The sequence below is a fragment of the Falco rusticolus genome, chromosome 8 (assembly GCF_015220075.1).
Source record: "Falco rusticolus isolate bFalRus1 chromosome 8, bFalRus1.pri, whole genome shotgun sequence".
NCBI classification, from domain to species: domain Eukaryota; kingdom Metazoa; phylum Chordata; class Aves; order Falconiformes; family Falconidae; genus Falco; species Falco rusticolus.
This window is the reverse complement of record NC_051194.1, coordinates 10,283,194-10,309,658: the sequence shown is the minus strand read 5'-3', so window position 1 is coordinate 10,309,658 and position 26,465 is coordinate 10,283,194. Positions and strand designations below refer to the sequence as shown.

At 63.2% G+C, this 26,465-nt stretch overlaps 3 protein-coding genes across 4 annotated transcripts; all 3 read right to left on the bottom strand.

Annotated features, from left to right (window-relative positions):
• Nucleotides 1–527: 527 nt before the first annotated feature.
• Nucleotides 528–16,278, bottom strand: PDLIM7 (PDZ and LIM domain 7). Its single transcript, XM_037396970.1, has 17 exons — nucleotides 15,545–16,278; nucleotides 11,815–11,966; nucleotides 11,471–11,501; nucleotides 9,789–9,805; nucleotides 8,998–9,152; nucleotides 8,605–8,641; nucleotides 7,595–7,749; nucleotides 7,194–7,230; nucleotides 6,462–6,500; nucleotides 6,185–6,339; nucleotides 5,792–5,828; nucleotides 3,311–3,369; nucleotides 2,938–3,172; nucleotides 2,680–2,860; nucleotides 2,373–2,493; nucleotides 1,774–1,889; nucleotides 528–1,502 (listed from the first exon to the last, which is right to left on the bottom strand). Exons 1-17 carry the CDS (start codon nucleotides 15,833–15,835, stop codon nucleotides 1,416–1,418), a joined length of 1,905 nt encoding a protein of 634 aa, XP_037252867.1. The 5' UTR covers nucleotides 15,836–16,278; the 3' UTR covers nucleotides 528–1,415.
• A 994-nt stretch (nucleotides 16,279–17,272) lies between these two features.
• On the bottom strand, nucleotides 17,273–20,924 carry DOK3 (docking protein 3). Of its 2 annotated transcripts, none has more exons than XM_037396972.1 (5): nucleotides 20,813–20,924; nucleotides 18,586–18,876; nucleotides 18,380–18,473; nucleotides 18,122–18,294; nucleotides 17,273–18,039 (listed from the first exon to the last, which is right to left on the bottom strand). In XM_037396972.1, the coding sequence occupies exons 1-5, from the start codon at nucleotides 20,897–20,899 to the stop codon at nucleotides 17,323–17,325; spliced, it is 1,362 nt and encodes a 453-aa protein (XP_037252869.1). In that variant the 5' UTR covers nucleotides 20,900–20,924; the 3' UTR covers nucleotides 17,273–17,322. The 2 variants fall into 2 exon arrangements, with proteins under 2 accessions (XP_037252869.1, XP_037252870.1); XM_037396973.1 differs by lacking the exon at nucleotides 20,813–20,924 and adding an exon at nucleotides 20,246–20,319.
• On the bottom strand, nucleotides 19,971–26,427 carry DDX41 (DEAD-box helicase 41). Its single transcript, XM_037396971.1, has 17 exons — nucleotides 26,315–26,427; nucleotides 26,119–26,217; nucleotides 25,870–26,029; nucleotides 25,712–25,786; nucleotides 25,296–25,356; nucleotides 24,536–24,672; nucleotides 24,209–24,281; nucleotides 23,879–24,032; nucleotides 23,629–23,765; nucleotides 23,273–23,435; nucleotides 23,041–23,172; nucleotides 22,800–22,871; nucleotides 22,450–22,546; nucleotides 21,942–22,091; nucleotides 21,720–21,791; nucleotides 21,419–21,529; nucleotides 19,971–21,189 (listed from the first exon to the last, which is right to left on the bottom strand). Exons 1-17 carry the CDS (start codon nucleotides 26,336–26,338, stop codon nucleotides 21,053–21,055), a joined length of 1,854 nt encoding a protein of 617 aa, XP_037252868.1. The 5' UTR covers nucleotides 26,339–26,427; the 3' UTR covers nucleotides 19,971–21,052.
• Nucleotides 26,428–26,465: the final 38 nt, after the last annotated feature.

The window sequence follows — 26,465 nt, the reverse complement described above, 5'->3', positions numbered from 1 at the left end:
CTTCCCCACACCCGCTGCCCCTGAGCCTGTTCCAGCCGGAGGTCCCGGCCCAGCCTCGCTCCCGGCCTTGGGGACAGCAGCTGCATCACATGAGCGAGCACTTGGCTGCTCCATGCCGGAGCACGCCCAGAGCTGGTGCACGTGGCCCACGCGTGCCCCACGCCTTCCCATTCGCTGTGCAGGACTCGGGGCCAGGGCACAGCAGGGAGCAGGGGACACCACAGGGTAAGCGGGGACCCCCTTGCAGGGTCCAACACCTCCCCCTCTCCCCTTGCTGCAGCTTTGCCCCCCAGATTAATTACCACCTCCATTAGCAGTCCTGCCTGCTATGAGGCCAGAGGAGCAACGCAGGTATATGATGGGTCCAGCCCTGGCCGACACAAGCAGAGGAGAAATTCAAGGCAAAGATTTTCCCTGGAAAGCTGGAAGGAGCTGAGTCAGGCCCCGGGGGGAGCAGGGCAAGGACTGAGCATGACCTTCCCAGCCAGCCGCACCTCGCTCTGCAAAACCTCAGGCCTGGAGACAGCTGGCACTTGCAGAGAAGTGTTTATTAAAGGCACTAAAAGCACCGTGGCTACATCAGCAGCAGCCGAACCGGAGAGTGTGGGTTTGGGGGAGGAATTTACAGGCCCGGGATGGCAGTGGCAGAGCGCTCTTTGGGAGGAAGCCGTGCCTGAGCCTTGCAGGAGCCCACCAGCCGGCCGGCCACCAACACACACTGCCAGCCCACGGCTGGGGTGGCCTTGGCACACTGCCCTGCTCCCTGGCACAGCTGGGTTGGGGGTGATCCTGCACATCAGCCCCAAGGGAGCAGCAGGCCAGCTGGGGGGGGGGGGCGGGGAACAGGACATGAGACACAGACCACCCACCCCGGCATGTGGCCAGGGTAGGAAGCCACCACAACAGTTTGCGGGGCAGCCAGTGGGTTGCTGCAGGGAGGGTCCTGGCCCAGGAGGAGAGCCAGGTCTCCAGCCCCACAAACTAAGCACACAGCAGGGAAAGTGGGGGAGAGCTTGGCAAGGGGCTGGGGGGCTGGTCCTCACCCACTCGGTGATGTGCTAGGAGCATCCCTGCCCTGGCACTGCGCTGCCAGGCAGCTGGGCCCCAGCCAGGCAAGGGAGCAGCCCTGCTGTACCAGATCCTCCCCCACTCCAGCCTCAGCGTGGCCGCAGCCACCACACTGCATGGCTTGGGGGCAGCATCCCCGTGCAGCATCCCCTTCCTGGGGCTCCTAGGGCCAGTCGTGGGGCACAGACCAGCTATAAGGCTGGAGCCAGGCCAGGAGCTGTCAGGAGAGAGGCAGGAGCAAGGGGATGGGGTGAGGGCCCAGCCTGGCTCCCTGGGGGCAGCAGGCGCTGGGGGAGAGGAGCATGCAGGGCCAGGGGCATGCGTGGGCACAGCTGAACTCCTGTCCCTCACACGTGGGAGAAAGCGTGGCTCTTGCAGAGCGGCTTGTCCTTCTTGGAGTAGAACGTCTTCCCTTCCAGGTTGGTCTGGCAGATCTGGGGAGGAGAGCGCCGGACAGTCAGGTCAGGGGTGCTGAGTCAGCCCCCGGGTCTCCCCGCTACAGCCCAGGGCCCAGCACTGGTGTTGCACAGATGCCAGGGAGCAGGAAGCTCAGAGCAGGGTCCCGAGCCACCAGCACAGAGCCAGGTGGGGAACACCTCGCGGCAGCAGGGACCCCCTGTGCTGCTGGTGTACCCCACACAGGGCACAACTGCCAGGGAGAGCCACGGGCCCCAGCAGCAGCCGAGAGGGAGGCACACGGCTCACCGCACAGACGAAGCAAGTGTCATGCCAGCTGAAACCCAGTGCCTCCAGGAACCGGTCCCCAGCATCGATCTTGAAGTCGCAGCCGCGGCACTTGGTGCCAAACATCTTCTCGTAGTCTGCGAGGAGAGGCAGAGCCTAGGTCAGTGTTGACTCACACAGCCCCTCATCCCAGGGGAGCAGGGCTGCAGCTCAGCCAGGATTCCACAGGCACAGCCTGGGGACAGCTCACTGCCAGCCCTGGGGGGACAATGCCCAAGGCACCTGGGTGAGATGCCTGTGCCTGCAGGGTGGCCCCAGCCACCACCAGGCTGCAGAAAGGAGGTAAACCTCATCTCCCAGGGTGCAGCACTCGCCGTTGATGTACGTTCTCCATCATCGCCATGGCAACCCAGGAGCGATGGCACTACCCAGCAGCCAGGAAGGACTGGGATGGAGGGCTCAGGACTGCAGGAGCAGGGTCCCTATGTTCCCCATGGTCCAGGGGGAGCCCTGCAGGGCAGGGCAGCTCACCCCCCACCCCTGTGAGCAGCTGCTGAGTCCCAATGATGCCTGGTGCCCCAAGGCCATGCAGGGTGACACATGGGATCTCTGAGTCCTACCTCGCTCACAGTAGGGCTGTCCCTCCTCCATGTAGAAGGCACGGTTGCGGATGGGAGTTTTACAGGCGGCACATGTGAAGCACTGCACATGCCAGGTCATCTTCAGTGCGTGCATGACCTCCTGGAGAGGAGCTGCTGTCAGCTGGGGTGGCAGGACCACCCTATGCCACAGGGAAGCCCCATCCAGGGCAGAAAGGGACAAGGGATCCCATGGGGTGGGATCAGGACAGGAAGGGACGGAGCCAGGCGATCACAGGTGAGTGGGGCGCAAAGACAGGAGGTGTGGGGCAGGCTGAGGAACACTCACCCCAGTGATCTTCTTCTTGCACTTGGCGCAGCTGGGTGCATAGCGCGTGTCGTAGCACTTCGGGCAGAAAATGGAGCCTTTCTCCTCAAAGAAGCCCCCCTCATCCAGCACCTTCCTGCACTGGCAGCAGGTGAACTCCTCGGGATGGTAGTAATGTCCCAGTGCCACCAGGTAGCGTCCCCTGCAGCAGGACAGAGCCACGTCAGCCACGCCAGGGCCCAGGACACTGGTGTGGTGCCGACGGTGGCCAGGGCTCACCTGATGACCTTGTTGCACTTGTAGCAGAGGGGCGTGCGGCCGGGCCCTTCGGGGGCTTGCTGAGCTGCCTGCATGATGGAGCTGCGGTTCTGCATGGGGGTTGGTGTGGCCGGCTGGCTGTGCTTGCTCACCACTGTGCTTGTCTTGTCTGGAGCATAGCGCTCAGCGAAGGAGGGGTCCACAGCCCAGGGTGGGCGGCTGGCAGGGCCAGGGGTCGCAGCAGGAGCCCTGGGGGCTGCATGCACACACACATCTCCAGGACAGTGCTCCCAATCCCTTGGCAGCCCTCTCCCAGCACTAGTGGCTGGGCAAGTAGCATCCCCCAGCACTGCTGCCCCTCCCCACCTGAGCCCAGAGGCAACGTTTTACTCACCCAGTCCGGGGTCAGTCTTCATCGCTGCTCCTGGGGATGGGTCCAGCACGGAGACCTGGCTACAGAACACAGAGTTAATCCAGCCTGCCCTGCTCACCCTTGCTGGGCCTGTGCGTGCGGGCTCACCCTCCCCCCTGAGAAGCAGGCGGGAGCTGGCCAAGCCCCTGTGCCCAGCCGGTAGCTGGTTTGGTGATGGGGTACCAAGCAAAGTGCCTTCAGCCCTGCAAAGACACAGCATCTCCGGGGTCTCTGGCAACCATTGCGGTGGTCTGGGGAGCAGTGGGAGGGAGCACAGGTCTGCCGGGGTCTGCTGCAGCAGCTCTGGGCTACTCCAGACTGACCAGGGACCCTGGGGACCACAGATCCTGGCTGCCTGCCCACATGCGATGGCTGTCCCCAGCCTCACTGGGGTGTGGAGGGGCTTGAACCTGACCCAGCGCAGGGAGTCCCAGGGTCCAGCTCTGGCAGAGCTGTGGACAGGCAGGGCCAGGCTGGTCCTGGGAGGGTCAAGGTCTGTGTCCCCCAGCAGGCTGCCAGCACTGTGCCTAGAAGCAGGCAGGGCAAGCCAGAGCCAGAGAATCATGGCCCACTTGAGAAAGGGGACAGGGACAGAGGGAGAGCTGGCGGCTCTGCATCTCTCCAGGGCAAAGACAAGGAGACAGCTACAAAACCAGGAGCATTTATTTGTGGCAGAGCTGGGACCCAACAGTCCCACGATGCCCAACAGAGGCATTACGGAGAGATACTGGCAAAAAAAGGGGTGCTGTGCACCACCTGTGCCCATCTGCACAGGGCAAGGAACAAGACCCCCCACCTCAGGCCCAGCTCCCTTCCCTGTCCCCACACAGGGAGAAGCTAGTGGCACTCACTCAGCTCTGCCCGGCTGTCACAGAGCCCCACACCAGGCTCACAGGACATCATGCCCCCCCATCCAGGTGCTGCCCAAACATGACCACACTGCCAGCAAGGTTTTGCCAGTGCCACCAGCCACCCCGACCCGCTGTGCCTGTGACACCACGGCATCCCCAGCTCGGTGCCAGCAACACGCAACGGGTCCTGCCCGGGACATGCAGCCCCACGGCTCCTGCTGCCACCCTGGTGCACACACTCCCCTTACCTGGGCTTTTTAACAAACACATCGTCATGACCTTCCACTGAGAGCAGCAGGAGAGAAAGGAGGAGACAGAGTCAGTCTGCAGCAACTAAGGTCCAGGGACAGCAGGAAGGGAAAGCCAGGAAAACCAGCCTCTCCTCCCATTGTCTTCCCGCCCCAGCGCACAGCCCTGCCCGGCCGTGGGGCAGGACATGGCCCCGGCTCTGCAGCTTGACCACGAGCCCACGTACCACCTGTGCCATGCACAGTCCTGGGCAGCTGTCATCAACTCACACTCCCCAGAGGGTCTGCGCGGGGTCAAAACCAATGCCCCTCCTGCCACGTCACCCCACAGCCTCTGCCGGGCACAGGTGGCCCTGGCAAAGCTGGGCACCGCTGGGCAGCCAAGCAGCACTGGGCTCTGTGGGAACTTACAGCTGTCTGTGCCCACCAGCTGGGCCAGTTTATGGAATGAGCGGGACTGGGAGGTCCCGGTGCGGGGCTGCCAGTCCTCAGCATCCTCTATCAGCCGCAACTTCCCGGGGTCGCATGTGGGGGTGCTGGGGGGCTCCAGCGGCTGCGGGGGCTGCCTGCGAGTGACAGAGGGCAGGTGCTCAGCCAGCACCACACATGAACCCTGCTTCAGCACGGGGCAGCACTCCCAAAAGCGCCCTCACACATGCTGACGCCCTCACCAGACCCTGACACTCATTGCTGCTCCTCCATGCCCCAGCCAGACCCACGGGCATCCCTGTGGCATTGAAAAAAAACAGCGGCACAACAGGCAGCGGTTGAGGCATGGCTCAGTGCATCCCCCTGCACACACAGCCAGCCCTGCAGACAGGGCCCTCATGAATATGCCAACACTCACACCTGACCAGCCCTGCAGCTGCTCCACTGCCCCATGGGACTTCCGTGCCCCAGGTCCAGGCACTGCCCAGCACCTCCCAACGCCCCCAGCAAAGTGTTGCCAGTGCCACCAGCTACCCCTACCCAGTGTGGCCAGGACACCATGCTGCAGCTTGGCCTCCTCAGCTCGGTGCCAGCAGGGCCCAGTGGGTCCTGCCTGGGGCACACCCAGCACAGGGACAGCCCAGCGTGGTGACACCCTGCCTGGGGACAGCCTGCCTGGCTGCTGGGTGCCCAGGCAGGACCCTCCGCAGGTGAGGGTCAGAGCAGTGGCTGAGCGCTGGCAGTGCCCGTCGTGCAGCTCTGCCAACAGCTTGGCTCTAGGGAGAAGAGGGAAGAGGAGGAAAGAGAGAAACAGCAACAGGGCAAAGAGCTTCCCCAGAGCCACTGCAAGCAGCGAATGCAAACCAGCCAGGTGGGCTGAGCCCGGGGCGGGCACCCCGCGGCTCCTGCTGCCGCCTGGCACACACTGCTCTTACCTGGGCTTTTTAACAAGCTCATCCTCACGATCCTCCACTGAGCGCAGCAGGAGAGAGGAGGAGACAGAGTCAGTCTGTGGCAACCAAGGCCCAGGGACAGCAGGAAGGGAAAGCCAAGAAAACCGACCTCCCTGCCCACCAACCCCTGCCCCAGCGCACAGCCCTGCCTGGCCGTGGGGCAGAGCACGGCCCCGGCCCAGCGGCATCACCACGAGCCCACGCACAGCCCGGGCAGCTCCCGCTGACTCAGTCGCCCCAGAGGGGTCACACCAGGCCAAAACCAATGCTCTGGTGCCATGAGGCACCACAGCCTTTACCCAGCTGCTGTGGTCCCGGCAAAGCGGGAAACCTCCGGGCAGCCAAGCAGCACTTGGCCCTGCAGGAACTTCCTACCGTCTGTGCCCACCAGCTGGGCCAGTTTACAGAAGGAGCGGGACTGCTGGGAGGTCCCGGTGCGGGGCTGCCAGTCCTCAGCATCCTCTATCAGCCGCAACTTCTCAGGGTCGCATGTGGGGGTGCTGGGGGGCTCCAGCGGCTGCGGGGGCTGCCTGCGAGTGACAGAGGGCAGATGCTCAGCCAGCTCCGCACATGGACCCTGCTTCAGCACGGGGCAGCACTCTCAAAGGTGCCCTCACACATGCTGACCCCCTCACCAGATCTCAGCACTCACCGCTGCTCCCCTGTGCCCCAGCCGGACCCGTGGGCATCCCTGTGACATTGGTAAAAACGGCGGCACAACAGTCAGCGATTGACTCATAGCTCCGTGCATCCCTCCCGTATGCAGCCGTGGCCCCACAGAGGCACGAGCCCCACAGATGCCAGCAACATTCACTCCTGACCAGCCCTGCAGCCGCCCCACAGGACATCATGCCCCAGGTCCAGGTGCAACCCACTGTAAGGACACCCTGTTTGGGGACAGCTGGGGCAGGACCCTTCCAAGGTGACAGTTGTGGCAGTGGCTGAGCAATGGCAGTGCCTGTCGCGGGGTGAGCGCAGGGTGGGCTCTGTGGCTCCGCAAACAGCTTGGCTTTGGGGAGAGAACAGGAGGACAGAGGATGAAGAGAAGAAACAGTGGTAGGGCAAAGAGCTTCCCTGGAGTCACTGCAAGCAGCAAGCATGAGGGCCAGCCAGTGGCACTCACCCAGCGCTGCCCGGCCACCCTGCCGGCCCCACCAGGCTCATGGCCCCTTGCACCCGAGGTCCAGGTGCTGCCCAGTACCTCCCAACACGCCTAAGCCAAGTCTGCCAGTGTCTCCAGCCTCCTCCAGAACGTGTTTGCCCAAGAGGCCGTGGTTCAGCTCAGCCTCCCCGGCTCAGCGCCAGCCATGCCCAGAGTCCTGCCCGGGACACGCAGCCCTGTACGCCGCGGCTCCTGCTGCCGCCTGGCACACGCTGCTCTTACCTGGGCTTTTTAACAAGCTCATCCTCACGATCCTCCACTGAGCGCAGCAGGAGAGAGGAGGAGACAGAGTCAGTCTGTGGCAACCAAGGCCCAGGGACAGCAGGAAGGGAAAGCCAAGAAAACCGACCTCCCTGCCCACCAACCCCTGCCCCAGCGCACAGCCCTGCCCGGCCGTGGGGCAGAGCACGGCCCCGGCCCAGCGGCATCACCACGAGCCCACGCACAGCCCGGGCAGCTCCTGCTGACTCAGCCACCATGAAGAGTTGACTTGGGGCTGAAATCAAGACCCTAGTGCCACAATCAAGCCCCCAGTGCCACATCACCCCACAGCCTCTGCCAGCTTCTGGCTACCCAGCAGAGTCCAGCACCACCAGGCAGCACCGAGCCCTGTGGGAACTCACTGCTGTCTGTGCCCGTCAGCTGGGCCAGTTTGCGGAAGGAGCGGGACTGGGAGATCCCGGTGTGGGGCTGCCAGTTCTCAGCATCCTCTATCAGCCGCAACTTCCTGGGATCACATGTGGGGGTGCTGGGGGGCTCCAGCAGCTGTGGGGGCTGCCTGCGAGTGACAGAGGGCAGGCGCTCAGCTGGCACCATGCACGGACTCTGCCCGGCACTGCAGCACAGGGCAGCACTTCCAAAGATGCCCTCACACACACCAACTTCCTCGCCAGACCCTGACACTTGCCACTGCTCCTCCATGCCCCAGCCAGACCCACAGACACCCCAGCGGCATCAGAAAACGGGCGGCACAACAGCCAGTGGTTGGCCCGTGGCTCAGTGCATCCCCCTGTACACAACCCCAGCCCCACGGAAGCCGGCAGCGTTCGCTCCAGCCCAGCCTCCCGGCCACCCCCCGGCCCCATGAAAAAGCTGGTGACACTGACCCAGCTCTGCTCGGCCACTCCACACCAGCATTACAGGACATCGTGCCCCAGGTCCAGGCACTGCCCAGCACCTCCCAACACCCCCAGCAAGGTGTTGCCAGTGCCACCAGTCTCCTGCAGATCCCATTTGCTCAAGAAGCAACGGTGCAGCTTGGCCTCCTCAGCTCGGTGCCAGCAGGGCCCAGGAGGTCCTGCCAGGCATGCCCAGCGTGGGGACACCCTGCCTGGGGACACCCTGCCTGGCTGCTGGGTGCCCAGGCAGGACCCTCCCGAGGTGAGGGTCAGCGCAGTGGCTGAGCGCTGGCAGTGCCTGTTGCAGGGCAAGTGCAGGGCAGGCTCTGTGGCTCCACCAACAGCTCAGCTTTGGGGAGAGGGAAAGAGGAGGAGGAGCAGAGAAAAGGAACAGCAACAGGGCAAAGAGCTTCCCCAGAGCCACTGCAAGCAGCGAATGCAAACCAGCCAGGTGGGCTGAGCCCGGGGCGGGCACCCCGCGGCTCCTGCTGCCGCCTGGCACACACTGCTCTTACCTGGGCTTTTTAACAAGCTCATCCTCACGATCCTCCACTGAGCGCAGCAGGAGAGAGGAGGAGACAGAGTCAGTCTGTGGCAACCAAGGCCCAGGGACAGCAGGAAGGGAAAGCCAAGAAAACCGACCTCCCTGCCCACCAACCCCTGCCCCAGCGCACAGCCCTGCCCGGCCGTGGGGCAGAGCACGGCCCCGGCCCAGCGGCATCACCACGAGCCCACGCACAGCCCGGGCAGCTCCCGCTGACTCAGTCGCCCCAGAGGGGTCACACCAGGCCAAAACCAATGCTCTGGTGCCATGAGGCACCACAGCCTTTACCCAGCTGCTGTGGTCCCGGCAAAGCGGGAAACCTCCGGGCAGCCAAGCAGCACTTGGCCCTGCAGGAACTTCCTACCGTCTGTGCCCACCAGCTGGGCCAGTTTACGGAAGGAGCGGGACTGCTGGGAGGTCCCGGTGCGGGGCTGCCAGTCCTCAGCATCCTCTATCAGCCGCAACTTCTCAGGGTCGCATGTGGGGGTGCTGGGGGGCTCCAGCGGCTGCGGGGGCTGCCTGCGAGTGACATTGTTGTCTGTCAAATCTGGCAGATCCCCACACCATCACTTCCCTGGGGCTCCTGCACGCTTCCCCCAGCACAGAACCATAGCACACCAGTACCTGAGATTCCGCATGTTGCCTTACTCCCCACACCCCCTACTCCTCCTCCGTGCAGGACAGGCCCATTAAGGACCGACTGAGGACTGACCGCCATTCTAGCAGTCCCGAGACTGGCCCCAAGGGCCAGGAGGGGAAAGGACAGGGCAAGAATAAGCCAAGGTCAAAAAAATCACCAGCAGAGGAGCTGTATGAGAGCCCAGTGCACACCTGTTGTGCCCATGGCAGTGCTGCCTGCCTGCCTGGCCCTGGGCAGGGTGCCCAGCACAGCCCAGCAGCCCTCGCCCAGCCAAGACATGTCTCAAAGAAGGAAGGGACCACACGCGAGGACACTGCAGGGCCGCAGCAGCTGGCAGGGACAGGCAGCACTCGCCCTTCAGGCTAGGGACAGCTCGCTGCCAGGAGTGACCCACCCACACGGGCAGAGCAGCACATGCTGCCCATCCCTGGGCTGGTCCTGCCCCAGAGAACAGGGCACTAGCAGGGGAGAGGCATGCAGGGAGGACAGAGAGAGCAGGCCAAAGGCTTACTGACTTGTCAAGGCTCAGCACCTGTAGGAGAGAGGGAAAGAGAAAGGGAGGAGAGAAAGAAAGAGAAAGGAAGGTGAAATTAGACCCACAGCACCCAAGAAACTTCCAGAGCTCACCTACAGCCTGCACTAGTCCCCCTGCCCCTGACACTCATGCCTAGCTTGCCCAGGGCCGGGAGCACACTGGGACACTGGGACAGACACCAATGGACCAGACCATGCCTCCCACAGCCCCCCAGACCAGACCTAGCTGCCCAGGGCAGCCAGGGCTTCGCGTCCCCGATTGCCCGGTTTCAGGGCATCATGGCAGCTCTTGGCAGGAGGTGCAGGGACCAGCAGCTGCCGGACACACCGCAGCCAGGTGGGCAGCCTGCAGAGGCACAAGCTCCTTCCCTGCAAGTGGGGCGAAGACAGTGCTCCACAGGGCTCAAAGGCTTCACTCTGCCCAGCCCGTTCCAGCAGCCTGGGGACCAGCAGGTCATCCCCAGGCAGCACTGGCTGGTGGCCACAACGCAGTCATTGCCTTCCTGCTACTGCAGATGCCAGCGAGTGTCCTGCTGTGACCACTGTGTCACGCACTGCAGGACTCCCCACGGGCTGACATGTCCCGGAGCGAGGGACCAGCACGTGCGTGGCTGTGTCCCCACACACTGACAGTCCTGTTGTACCACCTCAGCACCAGCTGTGGGGGACCCCAGCATGGCCACCGTCACCCGCTCCCACCCACGGGTGCCTGGCATGCAAGGCGCAGCAGGGCTGGGCAGCAGGCTCCCCCCAGTCCTCGGGGAGCAGGATGGACAGCAACATACCCATTGTGCTGGGGGGTGCAGGTGGGCGCCAGGGGTGCATACGTCACGGGTTTCGTCACCAGCCCAGGCCGTGGGTTCGGAGGCGAGCCGGCCCCGAAGGGCCGAGCTGTTTTGTTGAGGGCGGTGCTGGGAGCGAAGTTATATTTCAGGGGTTCAGAGCAGGGGAGTGAGTCCTGAGCGAGACAAAACACACAGACACAGGCTCACATGTCAAGCAGCATGCAAGGGGCAGCCCCGGGCCAGGCAGCACAGCAGGCAGCTAGGCAGGAAAGCTGGATAGCACGTGCACCTCAGATACTGGGCTCTGCCAGGCTGGCACTTCTATCCACGGGGCCCAGTGACAGCAGGTCACAAACCCGGCCCAAGGGTCACTGGAAGATTAGCACGTGCCCCAGACGCTTGCTGCTGCCCAAGGTGGGGTGGTGCATGCACACACTGATCACAACCATTCTGTGGCATGAAGCTGAACGCGTGCAGGTGGCTTCCAGCCAGGAGCCACCAGTCACCAGCCCCAGCCTTGCCTCTCTGCGTCCGGGCGCTCCCCAGCACTAGCAAACACGGGCCCTGAGGCCGTGCTGCAGCTGCCCGGCCTCCTCCCCTGCACCCCTGCCCGCACCCAGCACCAGCGCGGGCACAGACAGGCAGCGGCCAGGACCCAGGCACCCTCTGGGCAGACCCCGCTCCCTCCAATCTGCCATAGTGCAGGGGGCAGAGCTGCTCCTCCAGTGGGGAGTTTTCCAGCCCTCCAAACACATCCCAGTCTCTCAGAAGCCTGCGGGCCCCAGGAGCGAAGGTCCAATCTGTCCATCTATGCTCAGAGATTCCCCTCCCCTGAGACAAGGCTGAACTGCTGCCGCAGCACCAGGAGCAACACGTACCTTCTGCGGCTTCCCCAGGTGGTTCTGGGCTCTGCAAGAGAGAAGACAGCCAGGGAGGTGCTGGAACCAGCCCAGCCATCACCGGGACGCTGGTACCCCAGGGATGTAGCACCTGCCCGTGAGGAGCCACGGCTGGCTGGCACTGCCCCATGGCTCGCAGGTGAGGGCCAGCAGCCAGGCTAAGCCTCATCCAGCCAAACCTTGGGCCCAGCCCGGGGCTGCCAGGCTCTGAGCAAGAAGTGATGCTGGGAGACGGTGGTACCAAGGGATGGCACTGGGCAGTGGGCCCTGGCTCTGCTCCAGCCACACCAGGACCCCAGGTTTGCAGGACCTGTGAATCCTACCTGCTCAAGGTGAGGCAGAGCCTGTCCCCACAGGCGCGGATCCTGTTCTGGGCCTCAATGTGCGTCATGGAGCTGGTGCTCTCCCCGTCGATGTATAGCACCCAGTCGCCCACTCCCACGCCAGCCTGGGCCGCCTTCCCACCTGGTGTCAGCTGCAGGACAGACAGAGTCAGGGAGAGACAGGCCAGCTGAGCAGCAGCGTTGGGAGCGGAGGAACACCCTCATCCTCAGGAGAACTGGGCTCTACTGTGGCCCAGGCTCCCCTGTGCAAGGCTCAGCCCAGCCTAGGACACCCATACAGGCCTGACCCAGGGGGAGGAAGGGACCCATGGATCACTCCCCCATTTTTCAGTGCATCAGCCCAGAACAGCCTCTTCCCCTCTGCAGCAGCAGGGCACCCAGCACTGCCCAGTCCCTACCCTCTGGCACAGCTCGGGGCTATGCCAGCATCCTGGGGTCCCGTCCCATCCCAGTGACACCAAACAGCGGAGATGGCACCAGCTTAGCCTTAGCAGTAGGCCCAGCTGCCCCTCGGAGCCACCCCTGTGGTCCTGGGGCGGGACAGGAGCGCAGTGAGTCAGGGCCCACCGGCCAGCCCACGTCTTGCTGCAAACCACAGGCATGTCCAGCCCTTTGCCTGGGGTGAGTGGGGCACAGGGGAGGCACCCTCCAGGCATTGCCCTCAGCCGCCTGTGCTCCCATCCCAGTCCCATTCCCCTCCTGGTGCCGGCAAGGGCAGACATTACCTCATTCCCGCAGAGGAGCAGGAGTCCCCCGGGGCAGGGAGACACCCGCCCCCACCCACGCTGCTCCCCCAGACCTCACCCCGCGGGGCAGCCGGGAGCATGGCCACAGGTTCCCCTGCCCAGCCACAGTGCCAAAGATGCACCTTGCCCTCAGCACGGCTCTACATCAGCCCTATGCTGGGAAGCAAAGGCTGCCCTCCCCTCCCACCAGGGACGCACAGCCGAAGGCAAGGAGGGCCCCGAGCACCACACACAGCTCCCAGGCACTGACAGACAGACAGACGTGGGCAGGCTGCAGCCATTCCTGCTCCTCCAGCACGGAAGAACTCGAGGCGCTTGGACGTGAACCAAGTATTTCCTCAAGTCCTGCTCAACATGAACATAAAAGGAGCGAGCCAGATTCCCAGCACTGTCAGAGGGCTGAAAAAACCCTGCCGCCGAGCCCCTGCCCCCACCGCCCGTGTGCAGGGTCTGGCTCACCCCAGAGATGTGCTCCCTTTCCCCACACCAGCACCGGCTCTCCATGTGAGGCCAAACCCCACACCCGGGCTGGATGTGACCCGGCTCCATCTGCATCCCGCTGCCATCCCCAGAGTAACACGGGTACCCCCGCACCACCCAGCGCCCACTCCTGCCCGGCATGGGAGGGTGCCCTGGGCAGCCAGTGGTGCTGGCCGGCTCCTGGTCGCGCTGCTGCAGGCCCCAGCTTGCTGCCCTTGAGGGCTGGGGAAGGTGTGGAGCACCTGCGTGGGTTTGGAAGCAGGAGCGGGAGCTGGGAGAGGTTTTCACACAGATGCCCGGGAAGGGGAGAGCACAGTAGGCTGCGTCACACAGCCGCACCCAGCCCCGCCACGCTCCCCTTCCCCCTCTGCGCCGGCACACCAAGAAACCCCCTCGGCAGGTGCCAGCTCAGCTGGGAGCCATGGCAGTGCCAGCACTCCCACTTTCCACCCAGCTCCGCTAACCAGGGCTTCCTTCCTGCCCTCTCCACCCAGCCAGTCCTTTGTTCCCCATGCCTCTGTCACTGCACCCAGCAAGGTGCTCACCGGGTGCCCCAGACATGGCCTCGGCCAGCATGGAGGGGAGTGGGGCACCTGCACAAGGGCCCAGGCAGCATTTTCCAGTGCCTTCCCACCTGTAGCGCTGAGGGTCTCTCCTCTTCCCCAGCTAGCAGATGCCAGGACATGCCACACACCATCCCACTCCCCAGATGCCAGCCTGGCTCCAGCACAAGCAGCTCAGGACCACGGTCTCGCTGCCTGCCTAGCCAAGGTGTCAGGACCCTGGCAGAGCTCCTTACCACGAGAGCCACATGCACAGAGGCCCAGGGCAGCACCTCTTTTGTTTGACCGCTGAGCTAAAGCGGCCTTGCAGCTCACCCAGTAGTGTCACAGTGATGGATGCAGCCAAGAGCTGAAGCACACTCGGTGCTGCTTTCCCCCTGTGCTCCCCCAGCCCACCGAGCAGGGCCCCGCCGCAGCCCTCAAAGCCAGGGCAGGACACTTCCTTGCAGCCTGCTCCGGCAGCCCCAGGCCTGGCAGGACAGCCTGCCCTGCCAGCAACGCCCTTGCTCAAGGGAAGCAGTGGCCAAGAACAGCAGGATGCTCTGGGCAGCAGAGCCGGCAGAGAGTGAGCGAGGTGGTGTGCTCTGGGCTGGGGATGCCTCCAGGATGCAAAACAGTGCAGGGTCATCCCTTCCCATCAAACAAGGCCAACTGTTACGCCACACAGCCCAGCCTCACCAGAGAGCCCCCAAAAGCTGGCTACATCCCCTGGGATGTCCTCGCTGCTCCTGCCTGCCCTGCCAAAGCAGCGCTGCCCAAGCCCTGAGGGTAGCACTGGCCACCTCATACAGCGGGGCTGTTGCTTTATGAGGCCCCTGCCCTAGGAGGCTCCTCCATCCGACCAGACCCTTTGTTAAGTGCTGGCTCACAGCCAAGAGAAACATTTTTTAGACAACAAACTCGCTGAAGCCGTCTCTGCGTGCTCGGCAGAGATCGACAGGCCCCAGGGCAGCAGTGCTGGCAACACCAGCCCTGCACGGTGCCCTCAGGGTCTGTGCTCTGAGCCGGGGTGCTGCAGACCCATGCTCTCCAGGGCAGGCATGCGGTACCAGGCTCCTGCTGAGGATAAGCCCTGCACGCAGCGCTCGGTGTCACGAGCAAAGTTATCCTTTGAGAAGCAGCCTCAGTGCCAGCTGCCAGAGCGTCAGCAGCATGGACAACACAGTCACATTCCAAGGCTTATAAGGCAATTGCGTGGCGAGAGCCATGGCCAGCACCCACCCAGGGGGACCTGGCCACCGGGGAACAGGGACCCACACACACATAGGGGCCAGACCTGATCTGGGTGAGCATCGCACCAGGAGCAGCTTGCACCAGGTGCCTCAATCGCAACCAGCCAGCGGCACAACTCTCATTTATGCTGGAGAAAAGAGATGATTTTGTGGAGGAAGCCACATCCCAGTGCAGGCAGCAGCACAGACTTCCTCCCCTCCCTGCCCATTTTGGGGGCCAGCTCGGGTGCAGAACTAGCTGCCATACAGCGGGAGGGAGGGCAAACAGACACAAGCCAGGTCCTGGGATGCTGAGCCCAGTGTCAGGGTGCAGACTGGGAGGCCAGCCCCACAGCTTGGAGATGGAGAGAGCAGACTGCCTCCCCCTGTGGTGGGCATGCTCCGGAAGGGGCCTCCCCTACCCCCCCCAGCAGCCAGAATGACTCTGCAGAGTCTGTACAACATTTCACATCCCTGCTGCGGTCCTCTGCCCGGAACACCCCCGTGCTGGAGAACAGCTGCAGCTGATAAGGCACCAAGGAGGCTGTGTGGAGCCAGGCAGGGCAGGACACAGCACTCCTGGGGTCCTGGCTCATCTGCATCCCACATACAGCTCTGCCTCAGCCACCTGGACACAGCCACCGTGGCCTCGCATCCACAGAGGCAGGAGGAACGATGGATGGATGTCACCAGTCTCAGCTTCTCTTACCCTGGAGATCGAGAGTGGCATGCTGAAATCCTTTCCTCCTTGCAGCCTGAAGCCCCAGGGCGCTGGCCCATTCAGCATCACCTTGTAGGTTTCCATATCACCCATCTCTGCAAGGGAAGAGGGTGTGATCCTGATGTCAGAGTACATAGGAACAACACAGAGAGAGCAGGTGAGGAGGGGGCCTGGGGCCTGGCAGGATGGGACAGGAGAAGATAGGTCATGTTTCCAGCAGTAACTCCACCCCAGCCATCCTACACTATGGTTAGAGATGCACCCCAAGTCTATCAGCATCTCCTCCAGCAGCGTCAGAGTAGAGGGGCCCAGGGTAATGTTGACTAGCACCAGAGAGCCGTGCACAGCCCCACTGACACCTGCAGTGGAGCATCCGTGGGCTCCGCTCTCCTCCTCCCAAACCCAAGATGTGCTCTCCCTTACAGCACTCACACTGCTGAAAGTCAAGACCGTTTCAAACCATGGGGAAGCAACAGCAGGTCCGTAAGGATGGGAACCAGAAGCGTTTTTGCTGGGTGAATTAGCAGCAGCAGCACAGGAGCTGCATGATGCCACCCGAGGCACCTGGCAGAGCAGCCAGCCTGGCGCTCCAGCAGCCGGCCGAGCAGATGCTACCTGGGAGCGAGCCCATCTCCGCGCACGGAGCCAGGCACTGGGAATCCCGGCGCTCCGCTGCCTGCCAGGGCTGCACTGACAGCTGTCAGCCGGCCAAGCCTCCGGGCAGGCGGGCCAGCCCCGGCCTCCCGGCCACCCCGCACCTGGAAGGAGTCGCCAGACCCCCGCGAAGCCCCTCAAGGACCTTCCTCCTGCCGCTGCCAGGCGGAGGGAAAAGGCCAGCTCCGGAGGCCCGGGCTCCCCCCCGCGCCCCGCAGGGATGCGGGCTGCCGGCGGGGAGGCGGCAGGGCCGGGGGCCGGAGTGCCCCCGCGCTCCCGGCCCGGTGCGGGCTATATAAGGCGTGTAAGACGACACCAGCCCGCTCCCCGCTCGGGAGCGCCGGGGAAGGCTGCGTGTCAGGCATTCCCGCCGCCCAAGCCCCGCCGCGGCGCCGGAACCGGGGCGGCCTGGAGCAGGCAGCCCCCCCGCCCCACCGCGGGGCTGGGGTCCCCAGCAGCCCCAGGGCGGGCAGCCCCCCTGCTGCTGAGGAGCCGCCGGGCCCGGCCGCCAGCCCTGCCCCACCGGGGCCCCAGGCCCCGCTGCTCACCCCGCCCCACACGGCCTCGCTTCCCCAGGCTCGGGGACCCCAGGCCCAGCCCTGCTCCACAGAGTCCCCGGCCTCGCCTCATACGGGCCCGACCCCGACCAGCCGCCCCACCCCCGCTTCCAGGCCTCAGCCCTGCACCCCTCATGCACCCACACCTCCAGCAGAGAACGAAGGCCCCAGCCCTGCCACGGCCCGCCTCCCCCCCGACTCACCCGCGGCCGGCCGGGTCCCCGGCGGAGCGGGGCCGAGCGGGCGGCGGCGCCGCAGCGGGGAGCTGAGCCGAGCAGGCGGCCACAAGGCTCGAACTCGGGCACCGCCCCCGTCCCGGTCCCGCCTTATATAGGACCGAGAGGGGGCGGAGCCGGCGGGCAGCTCGGCCAATCAACGCGTGCGCCTACCTACCGGGGTGGGCACAGCGGCGCCCCCTGGCGGCAGACGCCGGCTGCCCCCGCCAGGCCCGGTAGCACCGGCCCCGCGACCCACCCCCGCAGCACCGGCAGAGCCGAGTCCGGCCCAGGCTGTTTATTCACGGCACCGCATCACCGAAGGGCGCTCAGCCCCGGCTCAGGCCCAGTCCCGCGGGCCGGACGTCTCCCGGCTGAGCAGCCGCACGAGCTTGGCCCGGAGATTGCGCTGGGGCTTGTGCCCACGGGGCCCTGGCAGCGCCTCCTGCCCTCCACGGCCCCAGCGCTGCTCCGGAGGCTGGGGGCTGCCCCGGGGGAGCTGAGCCAGGGCAGCCCGGTTGTCGTAGAGGGGGCCTGCCTCACTGCTGTGGCCCTCAGGGGCTTGGCGGCATCCCAGCTCCCACTGCCCCTGCCCTTCCTCCTCCTCCTCCTCCTCCCTGGCTGGACCCAGCTCCGCCGTGAAGATGTTCTCATAGAGATGCTCAGGGGGTGGCTTCCCCGCGGCCCAGGGCTCGCTGGCGCCTGGCTGCCCCAGCACGAAGAGGGGCTGCTGGCTCCGGGCGATGGAGGCATAGATGATGGGGCCTGTGCCCTCTGGCTCGGGTGAGGGGAAGCAGAGGAGGCTGCCAGGGGGGTGGGAAGCAGGTTCTGCACCCCCCAGGGGTGGGCTGGGCTGGGGCTCATCAGCCTTAGCGCCCCAGGGCTGGGGCTCAAGACCCTGTGCAGAGAGCTGGGGGTCTGGAGTGTCCTTGCCCTGCTGCTGGCAGGCAATGGCGGCAGTCACAGCCCGACAGAGCTCTGGGGCCCGTGGGGTGCTGAAGGTGAAGGTGCCCTCGCCGGAGTCACTGCGGCGGCCGGCCTCAAAGGAGAACACCATCTGCAAGACCAGAGGGCAGGGTGAGATGCTGGCACTGGCCCTTGGCAGTGAGCAGCCCCAAGGAGGGAGGGGGGGCACCCACCTGATCCTGGCCAAACTTGCGGAGGAAGGGGTAGGGCCAGGTGAGCAGGGGCTGGCGGGACTGCAGGTCCTTCAGCGTCAGGCTCTGCGGAAGGGCTGAGAGCAGGTAGTGCCCGTGCAAGCCGCAGCGGGCAGCTGCATCCGTCTGCACCACCAGCACCAGGAATTCAGTCACTACAGGAGCAGAGCAAAGCGGGGGTCAGCACTGCAGCACTGAGCGGGAGCCCACCCCAGCCCTATCCACTGTCCCTCCACGTACGGTCTTGCCAGGAAGAGTATAGGGAATTCTCCTCCATGGGGACAGCAGGGCTAGGCTGGGTCCTGGCAGCACTCTGCACCATGTCCTTTGTATCCTGAAACAGAGGGATGTGAGTGTGGTCCCCGGCGCAGGGGAGCACGAGCTCCCCTACCTGCCCATGCGCCCTGGAGCCCGCCGGCTCACCTGGGGCAGGAGCAGCACAGTACCTGGAAGGCCAGCTGGCACAGCTGGGTGATCCACTCGTCCCGCTGCTCAGCTGCCAGCACGTAGCTCTTTTCCGTCGTGGTGAGGTAGAAGGCAGCGGTGGCTTTGGGGCAGCTCTCTATGCCCGCTGGGCCCACAGAAACACAGTCCGAGAGACGGATCACCCGGCGGGTGCTCCGCTGCAAGGTCTTCTCCAACGTCATGCCATCATCCCGCACGTCAAAATTCTCCATGCGGGCCACTCCAGAGGGGCTGGCGGCAAAGAGCTGGGCTCGCATCTTCCTCCAGGACCTCTGGGGCATGGGAAGGGCACAGACAGGAGAAAAAAGGTCAGCAAAGAGATGCCTGCTGTGTCCCGACAGCGCTGCCCTCCATGTCTACGTGTGCATGGGCCAGCAGTGCTCAGGAAGAGCTGTATGGGGCAGCAGGGGGGCACAAGGGGGTCCCAACCTGCACCCACCGGGTGCTACGGAAGGGCACAGAGAGCTGGGGCCAGCACGGACCCCCAGAGCTGTGGGCTGGAGTAGTCCCAAAGCTGAGTTGAGGGGGGGCCTTGCCCTGAGCGAGCTCTGCGTGGCTCTCTGCGTGAGTCATGCTCACTCCCAGCTCGCCGAGCACCAGGTCCTGCTCTTTGTTCCCTGCTGCAAGTGCCAGCCTGCCGCCGCTGCAGCTGAGCTCTCGAGCTGTTCTCAGGACAGACCCTGATGCAAATTAAAGCCATTTTGAGCTGCTGAGGCTTCTGCTGGCAGCCTCACAGCTGTCGAGCACGGCCAGAGCCTGCAGCTAGCCGCCCGCTTCCTCCCAAGGGAGGCTCTGCAGCACCAACATCTTCCCAGCCTGTCATGGGATAGAGGGGGCGCGTGCCCCCACACACCTCAGAGGCGCAGAGAGCCTCCACCCTGCAGAAACCAGATTCAGCCAAGCACCCAAAATACACACCACCGCCAGCCTGCCTGCCTCCTACGCAGCAGGGCACTGGTGCTATGCATGTGGGGCCTGCCCGTCTTGCTTCCAGGACCTGGCTCTCACTCAGCGGGGAGGTTGGGGCTGATTGCAGCCCCCTGCGTGGCCACGGCTGCCCCACTGTCGTAGAGGGGATGCCACTAAGGCATGGCCAGCGTGCCAGCCGGACCCGCTTCCCCAATACCCATCCCACAGCTCACTGGTGCTCGCTCAACTCTGCAGGGACTCCCACCTTGCCGCCCATACCATGCCCAGAGGGCTGCAGCACTCGGTGCCCACCCCGAGGGCTCAAGGCAGCAGGCCAAGGCACCGGGGGTGCCCCACAGATGGCGCTGACCCCCCAGGGCCAGGCTGATGGAGACTGGGCCCAGAGACACATCCCACACGCTGCCCCGGTGCCCCTCTCCCACACATATGCTAGAGCTGCACCTCATCGACACGTTTATTGTCTCATTGTGAATCACATGGTGACCAAGCGAGAAGAGGGGCCCTGCGCACAGGGGTGAGCCTGAGCAGGTGCCTGCATGGATGAGTCCCCTCGGCCACAGGGAGAGCCCCGGGCAGAGCCCAGGGCCCCCCTTGGGGCAGCTCCGAGGGGTCTGGCTCCAGTCCCCCCTCAGCAGGCTGCTGTGGGCCCAGCCCCAGGCATCAAGACAGATCAGGGCAAACCCTGTACCCAGCCCCAAATCCACCCTTTACCTTTCCAAATTTGCAGTGCTGCACATAGAGGATCCCATCCTTCACGGGTCTCTCCATGAGCCCAGTGCCCCCCTGACAGCCAGCACAAGGATCGGGGACTCAGGCTAGCAGCAGGGGAGAAAATGTGACTGCTGCAGCCGAAGCAATTGCATGGGGCAGACTTCCTTCTCTCAACGACTTCCCCTTTTTAGTGTGTGGGATGAGGGGCAGAGGCTGGGCCACGGGAGGTGTCTGTCCATCCACCCTCCCCCTCACACAAGGGCAGTGGGGCAGAACGCACGCAGGCGGAGCACAGGAAGCACCTAGGGGACCGCCCGACAGGAGCACAGCACACTCCACCTCGCCCCGGCTGCATCAGAGCGTGTTTGGGGGACACAGGAAGGGCCAGCAGCTGAGGATACACAAAACCAGGTAACGCAAACGGTTCTAGAGGAATTGAGGGGCTTGGGAGAGGAGTGATGTAAGCCCCTGGCCCCACCACTGCAGGGGGCTGGCAGGAGCAGCAGGCAGCTGGCCACAGGCCAGTTGCCCCACCTCGGGCTTCTTCCTCCCCTCAGGCACTGCTACCTGCTTGCCGCTTGCCCAACACACCGCTGACATTAAAGGCTGTTGCGGCACAGCTCCACACGTTTCCTCCCGGCGCAGAAGCTTCATCAGGCTGAGCTGGCAACAGCCCTGCTGGTCAAATGCTTGGAAAAGGGGCCACAGCAGTGCAGGACAGGCCCCCGGGCTTGGGAAAGGCAGTGCCCCGTCAGAAAGGGAACTCGGGCCTGTGCAGGGGGAGCGCTGGGCAGCCCACTCCCCAAGCTAGAAGTCCATAGAGCTGTGGGCCAGGTAGTCCTTGCGGCCGATGTTGCTGACTTGCTTGGTCTGCATCGCCTCCAGCTTGGGGCAGTCGGTGATACGATGGCCCAGGCCGCCGCAGAAGGCACAGCCCCGCTCGCCTGCAACAGGAGGGATGAGGTCAAGGAGAGCTGTGCCACACCAGGGAAGTGCCACCCCCCCCAGCCCCCCCAGAAGCAGAGGGGCTACAACAGCATCTCCTCTGCTGCTGCAGCACTGAGCCGGCCTCACGGACACCAGCCCCGAGGCAGGCAGGAACTGCCCCAGGGGCTGGGGGTTTGGCCTCAGCAGTCCTGAGGGAGGATCCTGTGCCAGCCCATGGTCTCTCACCTCCAATGTCCAGCATGGTCTCGTCCCCACAGTGCAGCACCTGGAGCACCGGCGGCACCTTCTGCTTTGCCTCCAGCAGCAGGGCCTTCAGGTCCATCAGCACCGACTCATCTGGGGGCAGAGAGGGATCAGACACAGCCCGAACAGGGGCGGGGAGCACTCACACCACCACCTGTCCCCCACAGGCCATCAGAACTTGTCCCTGCTTGCTCAGGAACAGCCCCCTTGCTGAGGCAGAGGCAGCTCCATCACCCAGCTGCCTCCTCCATCGGCAGCCCCCAGCCCCACAACTGTTTCTCACCACAGGCCTTGTTGATGAAGGTGGTGGCAATGCCAGTGTTGCCTGAGCGGCCTGTACGCCCGATACGGTGAACTGTGGAGAAAAAGACAAGATCAGGCCTGGGTGAATGCAACGTGACAGACCATCCTGCCCCCAGCCACTGCAGACAAGCACAAACACAGAGCCTCACAGGCCTCCCACCCCTCCATGCCCATGTTGGTCCCCCCAGGACCCAGTCCCTACCATAGTTCTCAATCTCCTCTGGCATGTCATAGTTGATGACATGCTGGATGGCTGGGAAGTCCAGGCCCTTAGAAGCGACATCGGTGGCAACCAAGACATCCTTCTTCCCATCACGGAAAGCCTCGATGGCTTTTGTCCGTTCCTCCTGATCTGCAAAGGCCCAGCAGAGAAGATCAGGAAGGACAGAGCTTCCAGTCCTACTCACTGCAGCAAGCCCTATGGCCTCGGAGCCAAGCATTGCTCAGCCGGGGCTCCCCCAGCAAGAGCATCTATGCAGCCCTTCCCCAAATAAAGGGACAGAGGGACCTCTAGGTCCCATAGGGACCTCCACTGTGTTTATGCCTGCTACATACAACATGGCATTTGCTCCCGACACTGACTCAGCCCCTCCTCATACCATCACAAATTGCTGCACGCTGGGACCTTCTGCGGCTACACACAACCCTGGCAGGAGTGGGGTCAGGCAGGGCCACATCGCAGCCTAGGCCTCCCCAACACCCTCACTGACCTTTCCCTCCATGGATGGCCACAGCCTCCACACCCTTGAGCAGCAGGTACTCATGGATCGCATCAACATCCGCCTTCTTCTCTGCAAAGATCAGCACCTGCGGCAGCACAGACATCATGGAAGAGCCGCCTTTCTGTGGGCTGGCACCAGCACAACCCCTGGGAAACCCATTCCCTCTTGCTGAGCAGAACACGCAACAGCTCTGAGCCCAGGACCCGCTCATATGTGGAGACCGACTCACAGGCCTACACATCATCACAGCCCCATCCCCGCTGCCAGCTCCACCCATGCCCCGGGGCTGTGACATGCCCACGCTGCCCCCAGCCATGCTGCCAGAGTGCATTACTCACAGGTGGCGGGGTCTTCTGCAGGCACTCGAGGAGGTACACCATTTTGGCCTCCTCTTTCACATACTCCACCTCCTAGGAACAAGTACAGGGAAGGATCAGGCAGTGGAGGAACTGCCCTTGCTTGGTATCCCTTAACCTGTTGGGAAGGAGGGCCAGCCTCCTAGCAGGGGGAGGCATCAAGTGCCCTCGTGAATGGTGCTGACCTCCCACACAGGCATGGGGGAGCACCCAACTACTTCACCTGCACAACATCCAGGCTGGCAGCACCTGCTCGTCCAACGTTAATGGTGATGGGCTTCACCAGGGCACTCTTGGCAAAGTTCTGGATCTTCTTAGGCATTGTGGCACTGAAGAGAAGGGTTTGCCGCTGGCCCTGCACAGGAAACACAGTGCAAGCAAGGATTTAGCACTCACTCAACCAGCTAGGTGCAGCAATTGAGCTTCAGGGTGCTCATACTGTGCCAGCTCAGTACCTTGAAGTAGGAAAAGATGGTACGGATGTCCCCCTCAAAGCCCATATCAATCATCCTGTCAGCCTCATCCAAGGCCAAGTAACGGCAGATGTCCAGGCTCACCATCTTCTTCTGCAGCAGGTCCATCAAGCGGCCAGGGGTTGCCACCATCATGTGTACACCACTGTGGGCCAAGAGAAGGCCACTGTCAGGCACACCCATGCAGGACACATAGGAAAAGTCACACCCGCTTGGCACATCGCCTTCATCCCCACACTTTCCTGAAGCCATCTAGCCAGGGTGCCACCCTACCAGAAAACAGAGCACAGCTCCAGCCCCACATACATCCCCACCCCCGCCCTCCCCGAAGGTCTTACTGTTTGATTGTCTCCATCTGCTCCTTAACAGACATGCCCCCGATGCAGAGGGCGCAGCGCAGCGGGGGCAGGCCGTCCTCCTGCAGCAGGCGGCAGTAGTATTCAATGATGCCGTGGGTCTGCCGGGCCAGCTCCCGCTACAGAGACAAAACTCACTCATTCCCACATTTCCGTGTAGGGAGGATCTGGGATGGCCACTACATATCAATCAAAGCTTCCTCCTGTGGGTCACCACTCCCCCAACACTCACCGAGGGACAGATGATGAGTCCATAGGGTCCCTCTCGCTTGGAAAACGGCAGCCTCTTCTCTTGCTCCAGGCAGAACATGATCACCGGAAGGGTGAACACCAAGGTCTTCCCAGAGCCAGTGAATGCAATGCCAATCATGTCCCTTCCAGAGAGGCTGGCAGAGAAATGGGGCCAATGGTGAGGAGGAGCATCACAGAACGGCTCAAACCTCCAGGGATGAGCAAGGTGACGTGGTGCATCTGTCACCAGGGAAGAGCGCCTGGTTCACACTGCTGGGTGGGCTGTCGGGAGCAACTGCTCCCCACTCTGGGATGGGGACAGAGCACTCACATTGTGGGGATGCCTTGGATCTGTATGGGTGTTGGCTGCTGGATTCCTTTTTTCTTCAGACCCCTCAGGATAGCTGTGAGGAGAAAAAGGGACACACACATTCGTGACCTGAAGTCTTCCCCCTCTTTCCCTCCTACTCATGTCCCAGCCACAGTTCTTCCACCAGTGACAAACACCCCTCAGGCCAACAACTAAGAGATACAGTCACTGTTAGAAATTTAAGCTGTGAGCCCACTAAGTGTTAAAGATTCAACAGCTTCACTCGCTGACACGCATTTCCCAGAAGAACACTGCCTGCCGCCCTGCCAAGCTCCTCTCCTGGCCCACCTGCTGGGAACTTCATCTCCTTGAAGCTCTTGATGGGAGGCGGGATGCCTTCCCCCTCCACCAGGATGTGGTACTTCTTGCGCACACGATCGTGCCGTGCCTCCGACATGCCCAGGATGTAACGAGGTGCTCTCCAGCTGCAAAGGCAACAGAGGAAGGTCATGGTGCAGAATGAGGCTGGGGCTCCAGAACAGCAAGCACCCCAGAGACCCAGAGGAACTCCCTGCTGGGGTCCAGTATCCCACCAGGGAAAAGAGATAACCCCAAAGGGCTTCATAGCGTGAGCACAGGAACAGATTCAAGCCAGATCCATGCACTAAATATTTCTCCAAAGTCTCAGTAAGTCCCAAGCTAACAGCTGAGAACAGTCTATGGATGGAGGATGGAACATGCCAAAACCTTTTGGACACATCTCTATCATCTCTCTGACACTGCCCTGAGCAACTTTGGCTCTGTGTGCTTACATATGTATGTCTGTCTCTTTCTTTAGTTTAGTTACCTCCAAGACTTAAAGATCCACCTCAAGTCTTCTAGTTTAACATGAATTTACTCTAGCAAACCTTACTGTATATAAAACAATATCCAAGGTGACTCAACAGCCTCTGACCTTACATACAGTGGTTACAACAACAGAAAGTGGAGTAAATGACAAGCCAGTGGCCACAGAGCAGTGCTCCTCTTACAAGTATGGCCCCTAGTTCCCTTCAGCCATGGAGAAGCGATGTTTTCAGGAAGACCACCTCTGTACCATGAAACGTACCTAGTTTTAATTGGATCATCGTAGGTGATGCCCTTTGCCATCTCCTTCACTGACATCAAAGCTGCAAGAACAAAACCAACGAGGTCAGTGCAAACTCTACATCTCCCGATGTACTTAACCTCAGCACAGAACTACTCGGGCAAACAGTTTGGGAGATCATGTCCAAGACAGAGGAGGGAAAGCAGTATCCCTGACAGACCCTCGGGGTACAGCAATACCAAGTGCTGCAGCCTACCATGCCCTAGGGCCTGCCACAGCAAAGTCTTAGCTAAACCAGGCAGTCAGATGCCAGCCGAGGGATCCCCTTGTGACCTCCTGTCCCATCCCTGGGTGTGAACATCCCTGCATGTTGCAAGGCCAATGATACCCCTACTGCTGCCCTGACAGCTCTGAGACACAGCGGTCCTGCCACTCACCTCGGCCCTCTGCCACACTCTCCAGGATCTTCTCTTCCTCCTTCAGCTGCTTCTCCTTGGCTGACTCCTTCCGAGCTGGAGGAAGAGTCAGGGAAACAGTGAGGAGGTTTCATTGCCACCTCAGAGCCACCCAACCCTACCACCAGCCGCTCCCCCACCTTCCGCCTTCTCTTTGAGGTGCTGGTGCTGGTCCAAGAGGCTAATATTGGACTGGGGCCCCAAGGGGATGTCATCCTCATCACCCCGCTGCTCGCTCCCGCTGTCCCGCTGCTCCTCCTCTGACACCACCTTCCGCCGCATCTGCAGCAGCTTCTGCAGCTGGAAGAAAGCAGGTCGAGGCGGAGTGAGAGGCCCCGTGTCGGGAGGGACGCTCGGAGCCCTCCCCGTGCAACGCCGGGCCCCGTTACCATCTGCTGCTTGCGCTGCTTGACGGGCACGTAGGGCACGTAGTCTTCATCCTCCTCCACGGACAGGTCGGACGTCTCCGCCGCCTCCTCCCGCTGCCTCTGTGGGGAGACGCGAGATGAGGCGGGCCCGGGACGGTACCAACTCCGCCCGGCCCGCCGGGGCTCCCGGTACCGGCTCGGCCGGGTCCGGCCCTACCTTCCGCTCAGCCCCGGGCTCCATGGCGGCGTCTCCACGCAACAGCCGCGCCGCCCCGGAAGAGAATCCCGCGCGCCGGAAGTGACGTCTCCGAGGCCGGGCGCCGTTGCCCAGCAACGCGGCGGAGCGCGCCCCTAGCGGGCCGTGGCGG